General features: G+C 38.0%; 3 protein-coding genes across 3 annotated transcripts in view; 1 reads left to right on the forward strand and 2 right to left on the reverse strand.

Moving 5' to 3' along the window:
• Window positions 1-5,184, reverse strand: part of LOC21408060 (ARF guanine-nucleotide exchange factor GNOM) — a 7,766-nt gene extending 2,582 nt beyond the window's left edge. Inside the window, exons 1-3 of the mRNA XM_024165757.1 lie at window positions 5,008-5,184; window positions 2,975-3,790; window positions 8-1,832 (exon numbers count right to left, since the gene is read on the reverse strand). Of these exons, the coding sequence (XP_024021525.1) occupies window positions 8-1,832; window positions 2,975-3,697 (2,548 nt within the window). The 5' untranslated portion in view covers window positions 3,698-3,790; window positions 5,008-5,184. The remainder of the gene's footprint in view (window positions 1-7; window positions 1,833-2,974; window positions 3,791-5,007) is intronic.
• A 4,619-nt stretch (window positions 5,185-9,803) lies between these two features.
• Window positions 9,804-10,316, forward strand: LOC112091629 (uncharacterized mitochondrial protein AtMg00810-like). The gene has a single exon (XM_024165761.1). The coding sequence runs from the start codon at window positions 9,804-9,806 to the stop codon at window positions 10,314-10,316; it is 513 nt and encodes a 170-aa protein (XP_024021529.1).
• An 802-nt stretch (window positions 10,317-11,118) lies between these two features.
• Window positions 11,119-17,987, reverse strand: LOC21408061 (ARF guanine-nucleotide exchange factor GNOM). Its single transcript, XM_010098309.2, has 3 exons — window positions 17,793-17,987; window positions 15,770-16,571; window positions 11,119-15,052 (listed from the first exon to the last, which is right to left on the reverse strand). The coding sequence occupies exons 2-3, from the start codon at window positions 16,499-16,501 to the stop codon at window positions 11,372-11,374; spliced, it is 4,413 nt and encodes a 1,470-aa protein (XP_010096611.1). The 5' UTR covers window positions 16,502-16,571; window positions 17,793-17,987; the 3' UTR covers window positions 11,119-11,371.
• Window positions 17,988-19,196: the final 1,209 nt, after the last annotated feature.

Genomic DNA, 19,196 nt, shown 5'->3' on the forward strand with positions numbered 1-19,196 from the left:
TTCAGCAGTGTTGTGAACTTACAGAGAGACACAACAAGATCATCAAGTACATCTTCAAGATGATGGCATGCTGAGATCTCTGCAACGGCTAGGAACCCATCAATACATGTTTGGTAGACCTCTTCATGTTCAGCTTGATCAAATACCACGGAAATAGCAGCAATAGTTGGCGCAGATATTATAGCAAACATATCTTGGTCAAGGTAGGCTGTTGAATCTGATACTATGAATGGAGCAGTTTTCTTTGATTTGTGTATTAGTTCAATCCACCGGCTTGGGGTCATTTCCAAAAAACCAGGGCCTTGTTCTGGGGTTGTGCGGATCTCATTCTGGCATATTGAGTGGTAAAGTTCTGACAGGAATTCTCGAGGTAGGTCATTGCCTCCATTTATACGCCGATTATTCCTAATGAAATCCTCTTCTGTCATTTTTCTCTTCACTTGTGCATTGTGCAGATCTGTATTGAGCAGTATGAGTGAATACGATAACAATAGAGCAGCATCCTTATCAACAAGAATATGTGGTGACTGCTCATAATATCTTTCTGAGAAAGCCTCAAGCACTCTTTGTATCTTTTGCGACTCTCCAGGTAGTCGGAATGTTTCTAGAAACAGTCGCAATGCCGTATCCAAACTCATGTCTTCGAAGTCAAAAGTCCGAGCAAATTCATGAAGAACCTGAATACAAAACTCGTCATGGTTTCCCAGAAAATCTCCTACTAAATTCTTATCCAACCCAGGAGTATACCTGAAAAAACAGGCCACACTTTGAGGATCAAGTTTGTCAGGCAAGAGATGAGTTCCTTGGAGGAATTCTAGCCCCTTCTTTGGATCATGATTGAAATGATCAGCTCCAATCATCAACCTTTTCTTGATGTATTTCCTCCTGCGAACAAATGGAACCCATTGACTAGCATCCTTGTAGTTGTCACACTTCACCATCCAGAATGGAGTATACTCTTCAAGATTTACTGAAGTCTGCTCCAGACCAACAGATCCGTTGCTTACCCTCTCAGCCATTTCCTGTATAACAGCAATAAGACCATCCAATGCAAAAATATGCATTGATGACAGGGGACTATTAACAGGGAAAGCACTCTTCGACAATAAATTAGCAAGTTCTTCAAAGACATTACTGCAAGTTATGTCACAATCAAAGTTGGCATACATCTCCACCATAAATGTTTTCTGTCGGCAGAAGTCAACAAGAGCCTCCATAGCAACCTCCTGCAGCTGGTAAGAGGCCCCATATTTGCATTGTGCGATCCTCAAAATCACACAAGAAAAGAAAGCCTCAAGCTGGAATTTAAGTTCAGCCCGCAGTTGATGACACAGATTGAGAACAATGCTGCATACCATAGAAAGAGTAAGTGGACTCATTGACAGGCCAAACTGCATCAGATTACGGAACAATTCATTCTGAATTAAACTCAACAATCTAGGGTGATGGCAAATGGAGGGACCAACCAACTCTATAGTAGAATTAATCAAACCCAGGGCAAAAAGCGGCACATCTTCATCAAACGCAATGGTATTTGATCTGGGACCCATTCCCACATGCTCAACAACATTTAGCAAAGAGCACAAAAAATGAAATATTTCCACCATGCAGGGTACTCCAAATGGCTCAGTCATCATAGGCAAGTCATATGTAACAGTGTCCTTCCCAGCCCCAGTCCCAATTGGATTTTCATCCATTCCAATAGCTGGTTGTCCAACAGAAGCATTCAATGCATGATTTGCGGGTAATGTTTGACCATCATATTCAGACATCATGTTGCCATTTTCCAATTGTCTATTCCCCAATTCGAACTCAGTGCTCAACCCAGTACTCTGCAAAAGGAGCAATCAATTCATGTATGTATTAAGCAATATTTCTCAAAAGTGAATATTAGAACAATATATTTGTTATTTCTCAAGTATGGCAATAAGTTGTATGCAGCCTGTAGCCTGAAAATATGGCAAGTTTTCCTAATACATCAACAGAGATCTCCTCTCAAAGAAGCAAGACAGAAACCAAGTGCCAAATACTTTTTACTTGCTAAATAGAGAATAAGTGTAGCGAAAGGCATCTGGAACTAAAGAATGAAATGAGACAAAAAGAAACTTAAGACCAATAAATAAGACCAGTATTCACGTTTCGTATTTCTACTAACATTTAGCCAAAGGAATATTCAAAACCAGTTTGACATTGTTGTGTTGTTGAAGTATTTGTCGTCAGTTGTGTTGTTAGTCAAAAGTTATTATGACCAAAAGTAGGTAGGCGTTTTTTTTTTTTTTTTTTCAAAAGTGCTATGAATACCAAAAGTAGAATTTGTTTGGTAAACTATAGGTTAAATTGTTGTAAATATGTATGATGATTAAAATAGGAATACTTCATTTTCATTTTAATAAAAACTTTTAAGTGCACATATTTATAGTTTTAGCTTGTATTTCTAATACTGAGGTCAACGTTCAGAATATTTTTACCCTACAATTCTAAAAAATAAAATTCTAGTTTTGTCATCTCCTAAAAAGAAAGAAATTAATCTTTGTTTGAAGGGATAAATTATAAATTCATGTAAGATAGCTAATAGTTATTGAATTTTCTAATCCTTTTTAGTTATTGAAAACTTTTACTTCATTACAAAGGATACTTTGGTAAATTTCAACAACGATAGCAGAAACAACTTGCAAAAGCAACAATCGACCTACTTCTCAAATTATGTTGATGGGCTATAGTTTTTAGAATCTACTGGACAGGCTTTATCAAACGCCCTGATTTGTTTAGATTCTTTAACAATCAAAAAGTAGCCCCCAACAACAATGAAAAACAGGCTTTCAATCATCATTCAACTATTTCCTTGTTTACATTAAAAAAAAAATTCCTTATTTCAGTAAATTGCTTTCAGCATCCTTCACTCCTGACAACTAATACAAAGCACAGAGAAAGGAAACATTCAAAAAGAAAACAAAAGAGTAAGAAGCAATTATACCTTGTAATCGCCAGTATCTACTCCATCTACCAAAGCTTTTTCTGAGTTGCCAACATCGGGAAGGTGCGAGAAAATACACCTAACAAGTTCATGCATGGTATGCCGAGCTATCCGTTGCAATAGCTCACCTTTTGATCCTGCCTGGTGGACTATACGGAAACATGCGTTCATTATAGTGCAAACATGCTGATTACTCAACACAACAGATGCTTTACTCTTCATGCATGCCAAAAGAACTTGTAGTATCTTCATTAAAACTACCTCTTCTGATACAGGATCAGTGACCTCAAATCGGCAGCTAGTGACAGCATCAACTAACAAGTGCATCGCATCTTTTACACTTACAGTATTTTGATCAATAACATCCAATGTTAAGATCTTGTAAACAGAAGACAAAGCAACACCAGTGATCGGAGCCCCAGTTTCATCTGATCGAATCACATCCAGAAATGGTACAAGATACTCAGCAGGGTCGATAGTATTCCAGTGACTCTTCCATGTAAAAATCGTCTTGCGTAATGCCCTCAAAGACTGAATTAAGGAGTGTTCCAGCTCATCATCACCAGACATATAACGCACACCCCATCTTACATTTCTCCTCATAACTGCTAATACAGCTCCTATTTCTGAATTAATCATGCATGCTAAAGTAGCATTACTAGAATAGCCATCACAGTCTTCACGTTCTTCAATTGTCTTGATTCCACTCTTTAGACGGCCCATCTTTGAACAATATTCTTAAAACAGAACCGAGAGTTCTACCGCTAGTTATAACCTTTTACGGAGAGACGGCAGATAAGCAAAAGCAAAGCATACCTTCACAATCCACAGAGATGAAAAGACATACTATTAGAAAATTCACACGCAGATACATGCATGAAGTAAGCACAGAAACATAAGTGAATGCAGATAACAGCGTCAGAGTATTACACACAGCGACAACAGAGTTTATTCTTATTTACAAATACCCCTTCCCTCCAAAAGAGAAACCATACCCATATGCGCACAAGTGCTTAGACAAACATATATGGAACAAAAAATGTTGATGCTAATAGAATTATCTTTTAGGTGAAAATTCAATTAAAAAAATGCTAAAAACCCAGAAGCAGCATAACAACACTAGATCTTCATTGCAGATATCATCATGCAACTACCAGCGCCAATCCTCAGCAATCCTCACTGTCTCTCACCGTCAACCAAACATTTCCACATAATAATGCCATAAAAATAAACAACCCATTACTTTGTAGGATCGAATTTGAAAACTTATAAGCATTACAAACAAAGCAATAATAAGGATCTTCATTGCTATATTACTATCAGTTAGATGCCTGACATGTAAATGTTTCATTTACCAAGAGGCATATCTATACCAACTCCACCAACTCAGCATGCAACAAAAATCAAATTTCATGAGATTGTAAACATCAGCTCCAAAAACAGAATCCAACTTCATGAACTCGAAAGAATTACAGCATTCCTAATTTGCGAACGAGGCTACGGTTCAACGTTTTCGCAACTTTTTAATTCCGCCATTTGTGATAAATCAACATCAAGATTTAACCAGTCACCCAAAATAAAATAAAATAAACTACAGAGGGGAAAAAAAAAGAAGCAATATGATTCCACTCTTGGCAAATCTAAAATTCAAAATTGAACACAAAAGAAACACAGATGATATCCGCGTATCCGATTCAACAAATGTAATCTCAATCATTCAAAGTATCAACAATCAATTCAAACAAGACTTGCAGTCAACGAGCTAAGAAAATCGAAGGAAAACACGACGGACCACTATTTCTTAAAGAAAAAGAAAATGTAGGAGAATTATAGTATAGATCCCGCAACTCTGAATTGAATTCAGCACAGGCAAAGCAAAAACCGATCAATTTGATTTGAAAGGCAAACGATTAGGACAAAATTCAGAAAACACCAAAATCGTAATCTAATTGAAGACGGGACATTCCGAATCGCAGAAGCTGTGGAATACAGAGAAAGCGAGAAATGTAAATCTAACAATGGTGTACACGCACCTCAGATTGGAAAAGTGGAGAGAGAGAGAGGGACGAAGAAACCCTAGCCTCTGCGCAGAGATGAAGAAGAGGCCGGGCGTAACTGCCGAGAGCAGAGTCAGCAAAGCTTCATCGCGTTCGCTCGGATGCGATCGGAACCGTTTGCTATTCCCTCCACGTTTTTGCTTTTCTATTTTTTTTTTTTTTAAGACTGATAATTACTATATGGAATATGAAGGAGGAACTAATAATTATATTACCATGGTAATAACAATAAGGATAATAGATTAATTATCAAATAATAATAATAATAATAATGAATTAAAAAAATGAGACTTTTCTCTGGTGTAGTCTTTTTTTTTTTTTTTTAAAACACTGATATTCTTTATTTATCAGTCGTTCGTTGGATCTATAGTAAATATGGTCAAAAATCAAATTAGATAAAAAGTAATACAAATCAGACGACTGATAAGTAAATAACACCAATATTCTCAAAAAATAAGGAATGCCAAAGAAATTTCCTTAAAAAAATTGCATAATATGGAAGCTTTGTCTGCTTTGAGTAAGATTTTTTTTTCTTTGAAAAGGGGAACTTTGAGTTAGATTTTAGCACACTTGTGGCTTTTAAATTTGAGAAAATTAGAAAACTTACTTTTAAAGTGCGTAGATTTAGATTTTTCTTCGTATCTCGATTAATATCTTTTTTACTAATATAGAATTTAATTAAAAGAGTATTAAACAAAAATAAAAGGTAAAATTAAAGACTCATGCAATCTAAGAGATATTTGTCTCCCTTTCCTCTTAATTATAGTCCCTAGATTTTAGAATTGAACATTTAAGCACATAAACTTAACATAAATTCCTATTTATAATTTGGATAACATAAAATCTTATTTATAATTTTGATAACCAATTGAACAAATATGTAGTTTTGTTGAAAAGCGTGTTTATTCCCTACAGTTTAAGAAATAATATTTTCAGAAATATATGTAATCCCTTTATGGTAGATTAGTTGTTGATTTGTAGCTAGCTGTAAATTAGGAGTTAGTTTCCTATTCTTTCTCTAACTAATTGTAACCTAATTGTATATAAAAGAGGCCGATTACCACTGATGAAATACAAGTGAGATAGACGGCTAGGTATTCTAAAACCTACTGGTTTCCACATGGTATCAGAGCCAAACATCTGATCACCGAAAAAATCAAACTGCCACCATGTCTGGCACATCCAGCGTAGGTGATCAGTCGCTCGATTCTGGATCGGCGAAATCATCTTCGAGATCCTCTCTCTTGTCAAATACTCATGACAATCTCTCTTCTCAACCAATCACCACTCACAAACTCGATGGAGAAAAATTGTCAGTAATGTTAGTCATCCGGGGTCGTGGAAAAACTGGGTTTCTGACGGGAGCTACATAGAAACCAAAAGAAGGTCTCAAATCCATTGAGATCTGGGAATCTGAGAATGCATTGATCATGTCATGGCTGATCAATTCGATAGAGCCAGCAATCAGCAAGACGTATATGTTCATTGCCACTGCTCAATAAATCTGGGAAGCTATAAAGGAGACTTTTTCTGATCTGGGAAATTTTGCCCAGGTCTATGAAATTACCACACGCATCCGCAACATGAAATAAGGCGATCTGAGCGTGTTGCAATACTATAATACGCTCAGAACCTTATGGCAGGAGCTAGCTTTATTTTATGAATATGAATGGCACTGTCCACAAGACAGTGCCATATTCAAAAAGATGATTGAGAAGGATCGTGGCTTTGCATTCTTGGCTGGCTTGAACAACGAGCTTGATGAGGTTCGTGGAAGAATTCTTGGACGTGAAGTCTACCATCCACTCGTGAAGTATTCTCCGAAGTCCGCAGGGAGGAAAGCAGAATGAGTGTTATGCTGGGAAAAGAAATCCGAGAGGCTCTTGTCACTGAGTCAGAATCATCAGCCCTTGCAGTCAGAAGCAACAGGTTCTCCTCCAACTTTTCTAATGGCGACAGGTTCTCCACCTTTCCTAATGGCGGGATTGACTCCCAAAATAAGAAGGGAAATAGACCTGTGTGCGACCATTGTAAGAAAACTGGACACACCCGTGAAACTTGTTGGAAACTGCACGGAAAACCCCCTCATCTGAAAAATGGACAACTAGAGCAAGGGACTAGCAGAGCTTTTCAAACGGCCTCTGAGGAATCAAAATCAGAGAGTGCTCCCGTTTCCTTTAATAAGGAGCAACTGGTAAACCTTATGAAACTCTTGAATTCCACCTCTCTTCCATCTGCCTCTATTACCCAGAAAGGTAATTTTCCCCAGTCCTTCAGTGTGCTAACCAAGGACAGAACCCCATGGGTTATAGATTTTGGTGCCTCAGATCATATGACAGGTTGTTCCTCACTCTTCTCCTTTTATACTCCTTGTGCCGGTAACTTGAAAGTAAAAATTGCAGATGGTTCATTAGCCACAGTAGCAAGGAAAGGTTCATTAATTTTGTCTAAAAATATGGTCCTAAAGTCTGTACTTCATGTTCCTTCTATTTCATGCAACCATTTATCCATTAGCAAACTCACCCACGATCAAAACTGTGTTGCTAAGTTTAGCTCTTCTTCATGTCAATTTCAGGAACTGGCTTTGGGGAAGATGATTGGTAATGCTAAAAAGTGTGGACTTTATTACCTAGACAAGGAAGACTCAAGTAGACAAAATTTAGTCAGCAGATCCTTTTCTGTTTCTTTATGTGAAAATAATGTTATGTTGTGGCACTATAGACTCGGCCACCCTAGCTTTCCGTATCTGAAAAATTTGTTTCCATCTCTTTTCAATAATAAAGACCCCACTTCTTTTCAATGTGAAATTTGTCAACTCTCCAAACATCACCGTGTATCATTTCCATCTTAATCATACAAACATTCAGCACCATTCTCAGTAATACACAGTGACATATGGGATCCCTCACGAGTTAAAAATTTTTCAGGCGCTAGGTGGTTTATTACTTTCATCGATGATCATACTAGGCTATGTTGGGTATATCTCTTAAAAACAAAGTCCGAAACAAAACGAGTTTTTAAAAATTTTCATTCGATGGTCAAAACTCAGTTTCAAACCCAAATTCAAATCCTCAGGACAGACAATGGGGGAGAGTATTTTAAAATTGTTCTTGGGAAATTTCTTCAAAGTGAGGGAATTGTTCATCAAAGCAGTTGTGTAGATACCCCTTAACAAAATAGGTTGACTGAACGAAAAAATAAGCACCTACTTGAAGTTGCTAGGTCCTTAATGTTCACCACAAATGTGCCTAAAACTTTCATTCCTCATCAATAGAATGCCTACTCGAGTTCCAGGGTTCAAAACTCCTCTAGAAGCGTTTCAAAGTGTCTATCCAACAAATTGTCTGATTTCAGATTTACCACTTAGAACATTCGGGTGCACCTCATTTGTCCATATCCATTCTCATAGCAAGGGTAAATTTGATCCAAGGACCATCAAATGTGTTTTCTTAGGCTACTCACCAACAAAAAAAGATTATAAGTGTTTTGATCCAAAGACTAGGAAAATGTTTGTTAGTATGGATGTTTCCTTCTTTGAGAATCAGCCATACTTTACCAAAAACTCACTTCAGGGGGAGAGTGTGAACACAGAAGAGAGTTTTTGGAATTTTTGGAATTTTTGGGATACTCTTCCTACCTCTGTGAGCCCTAATCCACAAACTGTTTCCATTCCTCAAACCGTTTCCATTCCTTCACCAGATCACTCTCTTCCCACTGTTGTGCTACCTGAGTCCACTCCACTCACTAAAGAAACTGAGAAAGAGGTCCAAAGACCAGAATTGTTTGTCTCTGAGAGACGAAAAAGGAAAGGAAATGAAGGAATTCACACTCCAAAGCAGAACCAGTCATTGGATCCACCGGTTCTTGATACTTCAAGTCTAAACCCTCCTGCGAATCATGCTCCCTGCCAAAGTCCAGGTAATTCTACACCAGCTCAGGACTTAGATATTCCTATTGCCCTAAGAAAAGGAAAAAGAACATGCACTTCTCATCCTATTTCAGACTATATGTGCTATAGTAATTTGTCTCCATCCTATCGAGCTTTTGCCACTAATCTGTCCGATGTAGTAATTCCTAAGTTAGTTCAAGAGGCATTGAGTGTTCCAGAATGGAGAGCAGCAGTTATGGAGGAGATCAAAGCACTAGAGAAAAATGGAACTTGGGAGTGTGTAGCAATACCGAAGGGAAAGAAAACAGTTGGGTGCAAGTGGGTGTTTGCGATGAAGTATAATTCGGATGGTTCTATTGAAAGATTTAAGGCTCGCTTGGTCGCAAAAGGATTCACACAATCCTACGGAAGAGACTATCAAGAAACCTTTGCCCCGGTGGCAAAGCTCAACACTATTCGAGTTCTTCTCTCTGTTGCCGCAAACTTAGACTGGAAAATTTCCCAACTTGACATCAAAAATGCATTCCTAAATGGGGATTTGGCAGAAGAAGTATTTATGGATGTTCCTCCAGGTTTTAAAGATGTTTATGGTGTAGATAATGTGTGTAGACTGAAAAAATCCCTCTATGGATTAAAACAGTCTCCAAGGACATGGTTTGATCGTTTTTCAAAAACAGTGAAGAGATATGGATACACTCAAGCTAACACTGATCATACTTTGTTCTTCAGGAAATCTCAGGATGGGAAAATTTCAGTTCTAATTGTGTATGTTGATGATATTCTTCTTACTGGAGATGACACAACCGAAGGAGAAAGAATGAAGTAGATTCTAGCCAAAGAATTTGAAATCAAGGACCTTGGACCTATGAGGTATTTTCTCGGTATGGAAGTTGCAAGATCAAAGAAAGGAATTTGTGTTTCAAAAAGAAAATATACTGTTGATTTGCTCAGAGAGACAGGTTTTCTGGGAAGTAAACCAGCAGATACACCTATCGAAGAGAACCACAAGCTGGGATATAAGAAAGGAGAGGTGCCCGTCGATAAAAGGAGATACCAGAGGTTGGTTGCGCGTCTAATCTATCTATCCCATACACGGCCCGATATTGCCTATGTTGTAAGTGTAGTCAGCCAATTTATGCACGAGCCATATGAAGAACATCTTGGAGCAGTTCATTGCATTTTGAGATACCTCAAAGGAACTCTAGGAAAGGGGTTATTTTTCAAAAAGAATGATTCAAGGAAGATCGAGGCATTTACTGACACAGATTGGGCTGGATCAGCTAGTGATAGAAGGTCTACCACTGAGTACTGCACATTTATATGGGGTAATCTAGTGACCTGGAAGAGCAAGAAACAACCAGTGGTTGCAAGGAGTAGTGCTGAAGCTGAACTTTGAGCTCTTGCACAAGGAATATGTGAACTTCTATGATTAAAAAGAATTATGAATGAGCTATCACTTCAAAGTGAGAATCTCATGTTGCTGTATTGTGACAACAAGTCAGCAATCAGTATTGCTCACAATCCAATCCACCATGATCGTACTAAGCATGTGGAAGTGGATAGACATTTTATCAAAGAGAAGGTTGAAGAAGGGGTTGTGTGCATACCTTACATCACATCCAAAGGACAACTTGCTGATTTTCTGATAAGAGGTCTACCACGAGTCAGGTTCGAGGAACATCTATCCAAGTTGGACATGATTGACATCCATGATCTAACTTGAGGGGGAGTGTTGAAAAGCGTGTTTATTCCCTACAGTTTAGGAAATAATATTTTTGGAAATATATGTAATCCCTTTATGGTAGATTAGTTACTGATTTGTAGCTAGCTGTAAATTAGGAGTTAGTTTCCTATTCTTTCTCTAACTAATTGTAACCTAATTGTATATAAAAGAGGCTGATTACCTCTGATGAAATACAAGTGAGATAGACGGCTAGGTATTCTAAAACCTACGGTTTCCACAAGTTTATGGATTAATGTTAAATTAAAAGAAAACATTTCAGGAAAATGGTACAGAGTGTCCCAATCCATTTCTACTTTAAGGCAGGTTTCTCAATGCAAATAATTGTAATTTCCTACAAGCTTTTTTATTTTTTATTTTTTTTAAAAAAAGTGTTTCAAATTCTCTAAATTTATAATTGCTGCCAGAGAAGAGAAGATATACTCTTGTGTTTCCTTGCTGTTATTGGTCCATCGCATGGTTGTCCATTAATTAGGTGGAATTCAATTTGTATGCCATATATAAACGCCAGTACTCATACTTTTAACTGCTATAACGGTGTCAATAAGCCTCCAAGCAAAGGGGAAAAAATATGTATGAATAAGCCTTTTGTAAACTTGTGGAGTGAACAAGTGGGCTACCTCAAAAACTAATAACTCAATTCTCTCGATCACGTTTGGTTATGGACACGCATTAACAAGACCAGTACTTCAAAATCACCAATTATAATATTATACAACATCCAAACCTCCACCGGCAGGACCTTCAGGCGATGTAGTATTGGCTGAAGGTACTCGGTCTGTTTCATCAGGTACTAAATCTCCTCCTACTTCGTCACCGTGTGATGGCTCTTCTAAACTTTGATCAGGGAAAACCTCAGCTTGCAAGGATGGGGCAATGTTATTCACATGTAACCATGTCAGCTCCCACAAGCTGTCTCCGCCTAACGCGCTTCTCTGCACAAGCACTCCCCTTGTCTTCATGACAAGCAAAGTGTTCTTAAGCAGCTCTGGAACGAGCTCCTGAAGCTTCTCGCTCTTCTTACCTCTAACTTTCACCTTTATATACTTTTCCATTCGGCTGAGAACACCGAGCCATAATTTGCAGAAGGTTGTTAACTGAGATAAGTCCGGAAGCAACTGGAGAAACACCTTTGGGAGGAGCTTCATGGCAAGTATTAGTGTGCCTTCCATATTCCGATAGTCTTTTTGAGAGTGCCCTTGAGCAATTTCAAGCAAGTCGTCGAGCATCGTGAAGATCACCATATCAAAGCACTCTAACCACAGTCCATGAGGAAGATGTATCCCATCCACTCCTGTTGTCAAGCACTTTTGCAACGACAACAAAGCGTGATTCCTAACCTCTTCTCTCTGGTCCAAACAAACTTTTCTTAATCCCTGAACAAGTCGCAACCACATTTCCCCAATATCCTGAGACATCCTCACAGCCTCCTCCTCTCCCATTGCTTCCTTAGCCTCGGAGGCCCAACGCGCAAGACAATCAACAGAACCCGTCATTAGATCCAGTGCACGAACTGAACGCTCTGCCTGTCCAACACGTGACTCTGCAAACTGCCTTGATGCATCCACACATAGAACGTAGTTGGCTGGCAACAAGTGAGCCCCATCAGACATAATAAACAATAACGCATCAAATCCAGCCTCTGAGGCATCTGGATGTCGAGCAGTGTGAGAAAGTAGGGATGTAATGGTGCGCCATCCTAATTGTGATCTGATGTGAGGGGCATTTGCTTTAACTAGGCGACTGACTTCCTGAGTAATTTGTTCACAGTATGCATCAGCAACCCGGGCATCGAGTTTTAGAACTAGTTGCAATGACCTCAAAAGTTCATCGGCAAGATTCTCTTTGTAAGGAAGCAGCCGCTGACAAATACGGAGGAGCCCAAAAACAGCCTTATCCACCAGGGCACATGGCATGACAGTTGACTGAACAATGCCGGCTATGTGCTCATAGACACCCTGCCAAAGAAGCACGATCCTGTCCCTATTATTCAGAGTAATTGCAATTAGCAACTCCAGGCAGAAAACTGCAGTGTCTTCATCCTCGGGAGAGCTGCCCACTTTCTGAGGCCGCCCAGCCGCCCATATGAGTGCCTTTGCAAGCTGTAATAAAGAGTCAGCTTGCAGAAACTTGCTCTCAGTAAATATGCTGTCAATGTGGCACTTCTGAATTGTCTGAAGGGTGCGCTGATGAGCAGCTAGTTGTTGCTCAGTAGGTTGTGACCTTGGCTCCTCCGTGTCAAGGGATAATAACTGACTAAATCGGCCCATCAATCCCGAGGATCGCCTAGGAGTACCCATGGGGGGCATATGAGCAGAAGATAGAGAATTTGTAAGAGGTTTCCCATGCCCAGTGTCAGCAGAGAGCTCTGACTCATCAGCTGCATCACTAGCCACACGGGCTGGAAGAAGACCAAGTTTGTGCAACCGTAGGATGCAGTCCAGAATATTTCTCCAACCTGTGCGAATGTAATCCCCATACCTGTTGGCAATAGTGAAGACGGTCACAGTTGCCATTCTAGCTTTCGTGTCATCACCAAATGCCAGCACTGGCTCCTCAACAGATGAAGGGTTCAGCAATGTTGTGAACTTACACAAAGACACAACAAGATCATCAAGTACGTCTTCAAGATGATGGCACGCTGAGATCTTTGCAACGGCTAGGAATCCATCAATGCATGTTTGGTAAACCTCTTCGTGCTCTGCATGATCAAATACCACAGAAATAGCAGCAATTGTTGGTCCGGACATTATAGCAAACATATCATGGTCAAGGTAGGCTCTAGAATCTGATACTATGAATGGAGCAGCTTTCCTTGATTTGTGCATTAGATCGATCCATCGGCTTGGTGTCATTTCAGGAAAACCAGCACCTTGTTCAGGGGTTGTGCGAATCTCATTCTTGCATATTGAGTGATAGAGCTCTGAGAGGAATTCTCGAGGCAGGTCATTGCCTCCATTTATGTGCCGATTATTACGGATGAAGTCCTCTTCTGTCATCTTTTTCTTCACCTGTACATTGTGCTGATCTGTGTTAAGCATGATGAGCGAGTATGATAACAAGAGAGCGGCATCCTTGTTTGCTAGAATTTCTGGTGACTGCTCATAGTATCTTTCTGAAAATGCCTCAAGCACTCTTTGTATCTTTTGAGACTCCCCGGGCAGTCTAAATGTTTCCAAAAACAGTCTCAATGCAGTGTCCAAATGCATGTCTTGGAAATCAAAAGTACCAGCAAATTCATGAAGAACCTGAACACAAAACTCATCGTGATTCCCCAGAAAATCCCCTACTAGATTCTTATCCAATCCAGCAGTGTACCTAAAAAAGCAGGCCACACTTTGAGGATCAAGTTTGTCAGGCAAGAGATGTGTTCCTTGGAGGAATTCTAGCCCTTTCTTTGGATCACGATTAAAGTGATCAGCTCCAATCATCAATCTTCTCTTGATGTATTTCCTACGGCGAACAAATGGAACCCAATAACTAGGATCACTATAGTTATCACACTTCACCATCCAGAATGGAGTATATTCATCAAGAGTCACTGGAGTATGCTCTGAACCAACCGAACCATTCCCTACCCTCTCAGCCATTCCCTGAATAACAGCAATAAGACCATCCAAAGCAAGAATGTGCATTGATGATAAGGGGCAATTAACAGGAAAAGCACTCTTCGACAATAGATTAGCAAGGTCTTCAAAGACGTTACTGCAAGTAATGTCACAATCTAAGTTAGCATACATCTCCACCATAAATGTTTTTTGCCGGCAGAAGTCAACAAGAGCCTCCATAGCTACCTCCTGTTGCTGGTAAGATGCACCATATCTGCTTTGTGAGAGCCTCAAAATCACACAAGAAAAGAAAGCCTCAAGCTGTAATTTTAGTTCGGTGCGCAGATGATGGTACAGATTAAGAACAATGCTGCATACCATAGAAAGAATAAGCGGACTCATTGACAGACCAAACTGCATCAGATTCCGAAACAATTCATCCTGAATTAAACTTAATAATCTAGGGTGATAGCGAATGGAGGGACCACCCAACTCTATAGCAGAATTAATCAAACCCAAGGCAAAAAGAGGCACGTCTTCATCAAATGCTATCGTATTTGATTTGGGACCCATTCCCACCTGCTCAACAACATTTAGCAAAGAGCACAAGAAGTGAAATATTTCCACCATGCAGGGTACTCCGTATGGCTCAGTCATCAGACGCAGGTCATATGGAACAGTATCCTTCCCAGTTCCAATTGCATCTTCATCCATTCCTCCTGGACCTACAGAAGCATTGGACGTAAGATTTGTGGATAGTGCTTGACCATCATAGTCAGATGTTGTGTTACCATTCTCCAATTGCCTACTTCCAAATGCATATTCATTGTTCAAACCAGAGCTCTGTACAGGAAACAACAGTGAAAACTATCAAGAAAATTTCAAACGTAAACACTCAGACAAATTACAATTATATATGTATGCATGTATGTATTTGTACACAGATTGTTTTCAAGTCTAAGGAAAAAATAACGTCCAATCTCTAGCATATAAAACTGGCCCCTTTTGCTAACATTTTAGAACATAACTTTTCTCTCCATGAAGGTAGAAAAAAACAAAGTGGCACATTTTTTTCATTTACTTATACTAAGTAGAGTAAACCTAAAGCAATTCAAGGAATCTGCCCCAGCATATAAAATTGGGATATATTTTTACCAAGGACCTTTTCCACAATCCTCATAGCCAAGAAAGAAAAGTAAAAAGACCAACAAATTGATAGAAGATGGATACAGTGTTTTATATACCCTGCTTCTCAGTCACAAAAGAGTGATAATAAAGGACGGAGAACTTAAGTTTTTTAAAGGAAAACTTTAACTGTGCCAAAGCTAGTATGGGAAACGAATAATTATAACAATATATATTGCTGGTAGTTTTAGCTTTTAAGGCATATTTCAACCAGTCTTTACTACAACTAATACCATTGTTCTTAATCTTTTCTTTTTTCAATAAATTGTTTTTTATTTTCCTTTCACGTCGCAACAACTAATACAGAACACAGAGAAAGGAAATATTCAAGGGGAAAAAAAAAAGGAAGAAGAGGACAGGAACAGTCATCTATACCTCTCGATTGATAGTATCAATTCCATTTACCAACGCACTTTCTGAGTTGCCAACGTCAGGAAGGTGTGAGAAAATACACCTAACAAGTTCATGCATGGTGTGCCGAGCCATCCGTTGCAATAACTCACCTTTTGACCCTGCTTGGTGGACTATACGGAAACATGTATTCACTATAGTGCAAACATCTTGATTACTCAGCATCACAGATGCTTTACTCTTCATGCATGCCAAAAGAACTTGTAGTATCTTCATTAGAACTACCTCTTCTGAAGATGGATCAGTCACCTCAAATCTGCAGCTAGTGACAGCGTCAACTAACAAGTGCATTGCATCTTCAACATTTACAGTATTTTGATCAATAACATCAAGTGTTAAGATCTTGTAAACGGACGATAAAGCAACACCAGTGATTGGAGCACCAGTTTCGTCTGATCGAATCACATCCAGAAATGGTTGAAGATACACAGCAGGGTTGATGGTATGCCAGTGATGCTGCCATGTAAAAATCTGCTTGCGTAACACCTTCAAAGACTGAATTAGGGAGTGTTCCAGCTGATCGTCACCAGACATATATCGCCCACCCCATCTTACATTTCTCCTCATAACTGCTAATACAGCTCCGATTTCTGAGTTAATCATGCATGCTAAAGTAGCTTTATTAGAGTAGCTGTCACAGTCCTCAGGCTCCTCTTCAATTGCCTTAATTCCAGACTGCAACTTCAGACGCCCCATCTTTGAACAATATTCTTAAGATAGAACTTGAAGCCAAGTTCTACCTTTAGTAACAAACTCCTACGGACACCTTCACCATATAAAAAAATGAGAATGCGTATGTTTAGCAAATCATACTGAATAAGTTGATGAAGTGCAAAAAATATAACAGAGAAAGTTCATCCAAATCTTTTCATAACCTATCCAAGCGATGCTTGGGAACTACACAAATTGATAATAGGAATGCAGGAATATATATTCAGTTATGAAACTCATTCATACTTGATACATGCATGATGCTTACAATGCAGCTAATGCAAACGTTCTTCTCCTCTTTCCCAAAAACCCTTACATGCATGGTTGACACGCACACACTTAGACATACACAACTCGGTTCACACTAACAAATTATCAATGCTCGTGATATAACCTTCATGTGGGAATTCAACCGAAAAAAAAAAAAAAAAGCTAAAACAATCCAGAAGCAGCATAACAATGCAACTCCATTACCGCCATCACCGTGCCACAACCAGCGCCTATCCTCGCTGTCTCTCCACAGTCAATCAAATAACTCATTTCTTCGTATAATCAGTTCTTCCCAACTCGGAGGTATTATCAATGAGCGCCAAACTAATAACTTAAATGCCTAATATAGAAATCTTTCATTCATCGTCAGTCGTACTTCTGAACCAACTTGAGCAACCCAGAACGCAACAAAATCTCCTGTACCTTGAGTGTTCATAAAAACATAAAACTCCACTAACGGAATCTCATTTCATTAAACCATTAAAAGCCCTCTAAAGTTGGCACATAAACTAAATTATAGTTTAAAGCTTTTGCCTCTTTTAATGTACTCTTCTCTAATAAACCAAACCAGGATTTAACCCATCACTAAAAGCTACAAATAAGTTGAAAGCAACAATAAGAAATTATTTTACACCGACCAAAATTGAAACACACAATTTAACAAAACCTAAATACATGCAGATCTGACTCAACAATGCAATCCCAATTTTTCGAGACATCAATTCAAGCAAGATCGTAGTCAATGAGCGAAGAAAACCGACGGATCACTGTGCGCGGATCTTTCGAAAAAAGAAAATGTCGAAGAATAACAAATAAAAAAACAGCTCCGAAGAACGTAATCCCAAACATACAAAGGGGAGAAAAACTGGAATTAAGAAGAACGGTTTTGGCAAGAAAAAAATAATATCTTGGAAGTGTAATTGAAGTAAAGAAAGAACATTACGAGATACAGAATCTGTGAATTCAGAGAAAACGAGGAAAATGAAAATCTTAGAGTGAAGCGCACCTCAGATTGGAAAAATGGGGGTCGGAACCCTAGGCTCTGGCCGGCGATCGAGAAGAAGAAGAACAAGAAGAAAGCTGGGCGACTGGGCGTAGCTAGCTGGGAGTCTTTTCCAGTTAGCTAGTCCCCAAAGTTCGAGGAATTTGCCAGAAATGGCCCAATTGCAAAATGTCAAAAAATAAAAGAGAAGAAAAGAAAATTGAAATTACAAAGCTATAAGGACTATCATGAAATACTAGTGTTCTATCAGCAATTACCAAAAAAATTTTGGAGTTGCGTAGGCCTCGTTTATTTCAGCGAACAAGTCAAGGTTGTCTACGTAGTAAAAATAAAATAAAAAATAAAAAATAAAAAAACTTACAATACTTAGGTTCAAATTCTGGATTTCTATTGCTTTTTTTTTTCTTATAATTTTTTTTTTTTTTTTTGCTAATCAAGTATTCCTATTGAATTGATTAAACTGAATAAAATTAAAATATAAGTGCGTCAAGATATAATCTATTCCATCATTGGTGTTTAGAGACAATTGAAATATTTTGCCGGAATTTAGTTAACAGGAAAAAATATTAAAAAACATGAATGGTGAAATTTCTACCTCTAAGACTGCAATGTGATTGGTAAACAAATAAAAAATAAAACGTAAATTAAGGAGTGTATTTTTCACAACAAAAATAGTTTCAACACAACCAAAATACATCACTCACGAAAAAAAAAAAAAAACAAATTACGGGTGTCATTAATCACGCACGATAAACAATTGAGCAATTTATTAAAAAAAAACATTTTGAGCATAAAAACAAGGAGAATATTTTTTTTAGGCTGTAAAAATATCTAATTAATGAATGTAATTCTGAATCATTACTTTTTAAGTAAAATTCATCAAATTAAGGTATAATTTAATTATGATAAGATTTGACGTTGTTAGAAAATTATGCAATAGTCAAAACAAGTGAATAACATAATATAGCTTCACCCCCTAATTATCAAGAGCGGAGAGCCACATATTCAAAAAATGAGAAGTTGAGAATTAATTCTCTTTCAGTTCTTTGATTTAAGTTTTTAATTCGAATTGAAATGTGATTTTTTGTGATAGTTTTTTACTGTAACAAATTGAAATTAAAAACTTGAATCGAAAAACTAAAAGAGATAGTTTCAAAATATATATATATATGCATATATATTTTTTCATTTCTTCTACAAAACAGTTGCATAGAAATGAAAAAAAAAACATACGTACACATATATAGATATTTATTTAAATTATCTATTCTTAAAATAAAAAAAATCACGAAACTTTTACAATAGTAATTTATTAATTTATTATTACAATTGTTATATATCGCATACTATAAATTTATGAATGTTTACGCTAAAAATTTAGAGCAATATAAAACTGCTCTTTTCGCA

The sequence above is a fragment of the Morus notabilis genome, unplaced genomic scaffold (assembly GCF_000414095.1).
Source record: "Morus notabilis unplaced genomic scaffold, ASM41409v2 Scaffold139, whole genome shotgun sequence".
Lineage (NCBI taxonomy): Eukaryota > Viridiplantae > Streptophyta > Magnoliopsida > Rosales > Moraceae > Morus > Morus notabilis.